The 7440-nt window shown below is 40.0% G+C and overlaps 1 protein-coding gene across 1 annotated transcript in view; it reads left to right on the top strand.

Annotated features, from left to right (window-relative positions):
- Positions 1 to 541: 541 nt before the first annotated feature.
- COL25A1 (collagen type XXV alpha 1 chain) overlaps positions 542 to 7440 on the top strand; it is a 32455-nt gene continuing 25556 nt past the window's right edge. Inside the window, exons 1-4 of the mRNA XM_054989617.1 lie at positions 542 to 547; positions 1893 to 1955; positions 3812 to 3880; positions 4935 to 4979. Of these exons, the coding sequence (XP_054845592.1) occupies positions 542 to 547; positions 1893 to 1955; positions 3812 to 3880; positions 4935 to 4979 (183 nt within the window). The remainder of the gene's footprint in view (positions 548 to 1892; positions 1956 to 3811; positions 3881 to 4934; positions 4980 to 7440) is intronic.

Here is a 7440-nt window from a genome sequence, read left to right as displayed (position 1 = left end):
TCTATCTGAGGTGCTTGATTCTACAAACACAGAGCACCGTTGATGATGCAACCATAAAGTGATTAACAGACATGTGTGCTTGATTCTTATCTGTCCAGGATTGCCATGTCCCCTGGGGGCTAAACCAGAGGATGGGAGGGCACGGGTACTTACTCTTCCCATGTGTTTTGGAAAAAGATTTGGCGTCTCACCAAGAGCAATTCTCTAAAAATCAACTCCAAGCTTTGGGGCTGATTTCTAGAAAATAGGCCTCTGGCATAACCCATCAGTTCGGCATCGCACTAGAAATGATGTCATTTTCCAGTTTGATGTGGGGGGGGGGCACACTTTTTGCATTTTGCACATGTACTTTAAGTCTGCCTCTGAGCTTTCTAACTGCCTCCCTCTGGCTAGGTAAGCAGCAGTGGAGGGAAGAGGCGGGGGGCAGAGAATCTCCTGTTATGGTGGTAGCTGGTGGTAGATTTGGAGTTGTTTTCATTTGGTTTGCTTATGAAATAGTCTATTTGAGGGGGAAATTGTTTTAGATGGTCAGTGTGGTTATATGAAGGTAAGATGCCCTATTTGCATTGTAAAAGGATTGTGCCAATGTATAAGTCTTCTCAAAACCAGAATATAGCTCATAGAATGTGACAAAGAAGCAAAGCAAGCCAGGCCATATGATAATGAACTACTACTTGTTGCTGGAAGGAAAGATCACTTTGAACATTTTATTTTTCATTCCCTAAGCCAAATTCGTTATCCAGGTGTGGATGGGGAAAACTGGGCAGTGAGTCATCAACTTGTGCTGTGTTGGACCTGTTATAATTCTGCGTGCATATAAATGCATAAAAGGCATGTCTGAGCAGTGCAGTAAGGCTGTAGCATTGAACCACCCAAGTTTGCCTGCTTCCTGAAAGGAAGATACACAATAGCAAATGGTGCCCAAAGGTGCCATAATGTCTGGCCTACAGATACCTTTCCTGGTATCCACCACATGCTTTTAGAATCTGGGTGAGGCCAGGGGGCTTTTGTCCAGCAAGACTTCTGATTGGCCATTGGAGATTTGATTGGCTGTGCAGTTTTCTTTAATTGTTGCTTTGGCTACAACTGCCACCATTGCACATGGATCTTCACTGTGTGATTGAAGCAAAGCTATGGCAGCCATTTTATAGCTTGCTTCATCTCCTGTGGCAGATATTTTATGGCAACCATTTTGTGGCTGTGTCCAAAGGTGTCCACAGGCTCAAAATGAATGATGACCACTGGCAAAAGGAATTGGGACCTTCTCTTCTTCAGAGGACAAAGAAGCTCTGTTTTTTAATCTGAGTGACTTTGGGGCAGATATATTTGATTTAAAAAAAAATTTAAATAAGGCCCTTGCTGAAGAGTAACTTCTGTTGAACGCAGTGGTTGTGTTACAAGACTATAACTCTGTTGCAAATACTTTATTGTGTTTGCATCTCAGATTTTGTCACATCCATTTTTACCCTAAAACAAAAATGGTTTTGTACGTAAAAATGGTTCGACGGTTGTCTATGAATAATTTATGAAAGAATATGACTAGAACCACTAAACGCCTCTTCTCCACTGAAAATGTTCTTTTAGTTTTCCCTGAGTGGATTTCTATTTCATAAACTGTAACATAATCCAGGAAGCATAACAAGCATTAATTCCATGAAAAACAAGATGTGAGTGCTTTCAGTTCATTTGCTTTTCTTAGACTCAATGAGGCTTTTCTCTGAGAACTCTATGCTGATGGGAATAAAATTTGATTAATTGTCTCTGTCTATAACTGTTGGGTCATAGCTACAAAACCATGGGTGACTGGGGAATGTATCATTAGAAGAAAACTTATTTTACTGTAATTGCTAACAGTTCAATTAACAAAGATCAAATGTGTTCATTTTTCAAAGGGTGAACCAGGTTTCATTGGTCCACAGGGGGAACCTGGATTACCAGGGTTGCCTGGGACAAAGGTACGTTACATTTTTCCTCTTACTGTATGTAGGGCCGATTCCAGATAGCTAACGTTCACGCGGAACGTCGCACCTCGTTGCGGGGAAAATGCGAAATATCGCGTTTCCTCACACGAGACGTCGTGCAAAACTCGCACGAGGAAACGCGATATTTCGCATTTTCCCCGCAACGAGGCGCGACGTTCCGCGTGAACGTTAGCCATCTGGAATCGGCCCAGGTTACGGTTACTTCATATCAGTCCAAAACCTAATCATTAGCCAAGACCAAAACATATTAATCCACCCAACCAGTAAAAGTCTCCAAAGTGAAGTGTATAGAAAGCCTTCAATTAAAGAAAAGTTATTGAAACACAATCAATTTTAAAATGTCAGGAATTGATATTTTATAATGATGGAAATCCTATATCTGGACTTTTCCAGTTTTGCATGTAAAATTTACATTATCACTGTGCCTGATTTCAGAGCATTTCTTTTCAGTTTGGTCCCTAGCAAATTTCTCTTTTGCTCAGCCGGTATCTGCTCTCTGATCATGGAAAGGAAATGATCTGACTATTCGCCAACAGCAGAAGCTACTAAAGTTACTCTGGTATCTTTAAATACCTTTCTGTCTATTCAGTGAATTATGTGAACTCTCTTAATAAATGGTTATAAGCTATGGAAAAGTCTAACATACCTGGAGAATGTAAGGGGGTAGATAAGAGCCAATAAACTAAAGTTCATTTCAGTCAAGGCCGAGTGATACTAAGCATTGATTGGAAGATTTCAGTGGTTGCACTTCCCCTGAAGGAGCAGGAGCTGGCTTTGAGGTGCTGCTGGATTCTGGCCTGTGGTTGGCTCATCCATGGCATGAACAACTTTTACCAGCATGAACTTGGTCCTACAGGTCACAAAATTTCAAAAGTGTGCCTTTAATAGAAATCATTCCCCATCTCTTAGCTGAGAAGCACCAGAGAGACATTTTGTTACCTTAGAAGGTAACGTTTCTTTCCCACTGAATAATTTTCAGAACCTGACAAGCACTTTACATTAATTTGAATTATGATTACATTCATCAGAGGACTATAGAGTGACACATAGAAAAGACTATTTGCTAAGTATCTGTAGCAACCAGCATAGGAACCTTCCTTAACCTCAAGCAATTGGAAGGCACTATGCTTGTAAGAAGTTGTAGTATGTAATACACCTTGTCCCACTCCCAAAATACCAGATTTTTTTCCTCCAGTATTAACATTTATTTCATTAATATCTTTTTTTTTTCCTGAGCATGTACTTGATCTTTTTCTTTTGTTGAGGGAGGTTAGAGGCATCTAAATTCCCAGATTGCTTGGCTGATCACAAATTCTGTTTAGAAAATTAGAGAATAATCTCCTCTCAGTACCAAATTCAATATTTTCTGTCTCTGTTACAGATACTTGTAACTATTGCAATTAAATTTCATTGTGTGAGACAGTACAATTATTTGGCTAGCTTGATTAGTTTAGCAAGCTGCCTACCTTGAAAACAGGACGGACAATCCAAAGACCAGCCTCTGAAAAGTAATCAAAACTCAGAAAGTAACATAATTAAATAATATGACTTAAAAATGAATAGCTTGCTCTTTCTTGCCTCACCCTATGCTTTACGTTGTTATTGAATTCTCAGTGTTTCACAGTAATAATGCAGCATTGACAAGCAAAATCGAAGTAGCAAAACATTGCTTTTATATCTACTGAGAGAAAAAAACTGTTCGCTTATCAGTTGTCAGTCTGAAATATGCTGTGATATTTGATCCTCTTTAACTTGTATAAAATATTGTGGTGCCATATGAAAAGTTGCCAGTGGTTTTAATGCTTCTGTCTGTGTGTGGTTTGTGATAGGGTGAAAGGGGAGAAGCAGGGCCTCCTGGGAAAGGTGAGCGAGGTGAACCAGGAGTTCCAGGGCCAAAGGTTAGTCAGGTTTTAACTTTGAAAATATGTAGCATGCTTTTAATAAAAGTATTTGGCATATGAAGTTTGTGTTTTGTTAAAGAAGACCTCTGCTAGTGAGGTTAATGAAAACTGGTAAAAATAAATGTCAGTGTGATTTATAATGCATTCCAGAAGTGATTAAATTTATAGCATTCGTGTCAGAAACTCTTTGTGTATACTGAAGAATCCAAACCTACAATGATGCACAAAGTTTAATATTCATAATTGTCAAATTGAAATCAATAGGACTTATATACAGGTATGTTTAGAAAAGATTGCATTCCAATGTGCTGGTCATTGCAACTTTTCAAGTTTAGTGAAAATTCATTTTCACTGTGATCTCTAATCTTATAAGAATATTAATTTTCCAATGTAGTACGCATTGCTTATTTATTACAGACAGGAGAATATCATTTATCTGAATGGTCTGACAGATACCAAAAACTTTTATGTAATTATTAGCTATGTAATTGCTGGTCTGTATGCAAAATACACAGAAAATTCAAATAACCAACATCTGAATAGCGGGAATTCTGTGATATTAAGTTCTGGGTTCATGTGAGTGTTTGGACCAATGCAAATGAGGAATGAGCATAAGGCTGAATTCAGGGTAGCCACTCAAATAGCCTGTGAAGGTTGCCTTCCCTGCCCATGGAGAGCCGCTCATGTGTGGACGCCTGGCACATAGTGACAATTGCTCGAAACGCAGCATTTGCAATGGCATATCAAGTGGCAACCTCTGGGCATTCAGGGGATTCAGTGGCCAATACCAAGAAAATCCTTCCAAGTAAATGTCAAGGAGCTATGTATCTTCTACAACTTGAACTCTGTAGTAGTGAACGTCCTAATGTAACCTGCACGTGTTAATACTAAATCGCTTAGTATTTCTGTGACTATATTCATGTCTATTATGTAGCTTTATAATAGTGGTCATTTTAACTAGTAGGAGTTAGTACTAATTCTTTTTATTCACCTCTTTCCTGTCTCTGTCTTCGTTTCTCCTTTCCATTTTGTATGCCTTTTCATGATGCAGGGGAGGTCAGGTGAATCTGGAGCTAGAGGGCCAAAGGGGTCTAAGGTCAGTAGTAAGCAAATTTTGGTTTTATTGGTTTAATATGACATGGTGATATATGAATAGTAACATTATATAGAGCAATGGTTTAGGAAAAATGCTTTTTTGCAAGCAGCAAATAATTTACCATAAAGTCATGCAGCCTGGAACTGGACTCTCAAGCATCATTTCCCTGTCTGTTATGAATTTGTATCTCCCCCCCCCCCTCCACACACACACACATCAGTCCTATGCCATTCATACAGTCTTCATATAGTCATACTGCTGAAGAATAACTACAGATTAGTTCAATACTACTGCTCCAAACTATTGATTAGTTTTGGATGTCCAGTATTCAGTGGGTAACCTGGGTTTGTTTGCATAATATATGAAATGGTCCTTAGTAAAACCACCATTGGTTTCAGTTGGATTTTTCACTAGGATTTCCATTGGGAATTCTAAAAAAATCCCATATAGTTCAATTTGAGTCTTTTCTCTAAATATCTGAGATAACAATTTCCGGTGCTTTGTTTCAGACGTCCTTTATTTCTCTATGTTTTGTGAAGTTCTAAAATATTCTTTCTGCTTGTTTTTCATGAGAACCAGAGACTTGTAGTCAACATTTGAGCAGGCAGGCTCTATTGCACACAATCCTCTTATCCTCTTTGACCTCAGTGCTCTTTTCTCTCTTGTCTTTCTGCTGCATGTATGTTACCACCTTCATATCCAACTCCTCCTCTTCCATCCACCCGTTCTTGTGTGCCTCCTCTCTCCTTTCTTGGCTATCCATTTCTTTTTAGCACATTACTGTTTCACCACTTTATTGTCTGTTTCTTCACCTCCTTCCACCTTTTTTCACCTTTGTATCTCCTTTTTTACCAGTTTCTTCCACTTTCTTACTTGTCTTTTCCTCTGTCATCCCCAGTCTATTTTTCTACCTGCTCATCTGTCTTTGGGAAATACTACTCAGGATGTGTTATTTACTCCTGAAAAGCAGCCATGTGGAGGATAGGGGGCTGACATATATCAGGGCCATGGTAATAAGAAAGGGTATTAACTTCCCTTATTTCTTCCCCCCATGTGCTTGCCTTGTTTCTCTTATTTCCCTTCTCATTTGAAAATGTCCTTCAGACTGCAGTAGGGAAAAAGACAGGCACGATACAGAGACCTGTCTTTTCCCCTATCAGATCCAAATGCTATAAGTAATCCTATAAACATATCTTTTTCACCCAGGCATGTGAACTTTCTTTACCATCCAACCATAATACAGTGTAAAATCCATTTTCTGTTACTGTCAGAAAAAGAAAATATAGTTATTTCTCCTCACAATTCATGTCTGACTTTCACAGACCTTGCCTTAATCACTTCCATTACTAACAGCCTTGTGTATTTCAGCTGATTGCTCAACAAGAATTACTTTTAAAGGCTTAAATATTAAAATATGCTAGTGCAGGTCAAAATTACTAAGCCAAAGTACAGTCAGTAGAACTGAGGTGGGTGTACTATAAACAGAATGCTGCAATAATAATCAATGGATCGGCATGATCAGTGGATTGGCGCATACCTTTTTTTTTTTTGGCTGTCAGAACACAGCCAACTTATAGGGCAGGGGTGGCCAAACTGCGGCGCGGGAGCCACATGTGGCTCTTGTAGACATATTGTGCGGCTCTCAGAGGTCTGTGAGTGTTGTCGCGGCCATACATTTGATTTTAGTTCAGTTCTTTCCCCCCCTTTCCTCCTTTCTTTCCATGCCTTTCCCTCCCTCCCTTTTCTTCTTTCTTTCCATGTCTTTCCCCCTTTCCCTCCCTCCCTCCCTTCCATGTCTTTCATATTTTCAATAAAAATGTTGGGGTTGCCAGGTCTGACTCAGAAAATATCTGGGGACTTTAGGGGTGAAGCCTAGCAAGGATGGGATGTCACTTTTGTGATGGCCCATTCAAGTCAAAGGTCAGGTGATGGCTCTTTCCAAGCTTCCCAAGCTTCTAGCATACTGCACCAAAACCCCACCTCTTCCTGTGATGTCACTTTCAGGGCACTCCCCCAAACCCACCTCCTCTTCTGAAGTCACTTCTGTGCATCATGTCTTGCGGCTCTCAAACATCTGACATTTATTCTATGTGGCTCTTACATTAAGCAAGTTTGGCCACCCCTGTTACAGGGTTTTCAGCATTTCTTATGTTTATAAGCAGGGGTCATTTTGTAGAAAAAGAACTGGAGGAACTCATTAGCATAACTCATTAGCACAACTCATTACCATATGCCACACCCCTTGCCATCACCGGAAGTGTGTCATTAGCATAACTGATTTGCATATGCCACACACCCTTGACATTGCCTATCCTGACTGTTTTGGACCCAATCCTGGCCATTCAGGGCTGAAATTGGGCCCAAAATGGTCAGGATCAGGCCGCTGCTGAGTGGGAGAGTGATCCACCACCTGTCAGAGGCCCGATCCGGGCCATTTTGGCCCCAATCCAGGCTGAAACAG

Source organism: Eublepharis macularius, chromosome 10, assembly GCF_028583425.1.
Source record: "Eublepharis macularius isolate TG4126 chromosome 10, MPM_Emac_v1.0, whole genome shotgun sequence".
NCBI lineage: Eukaryota > Metazoa > Chordata > Lepidosauria > Squamata > Eublepharidae > Eublepharis > Eublepharis macularius.
This window is presented reverse-complemented; position numbering and strand designations above follow the sequence as displayed.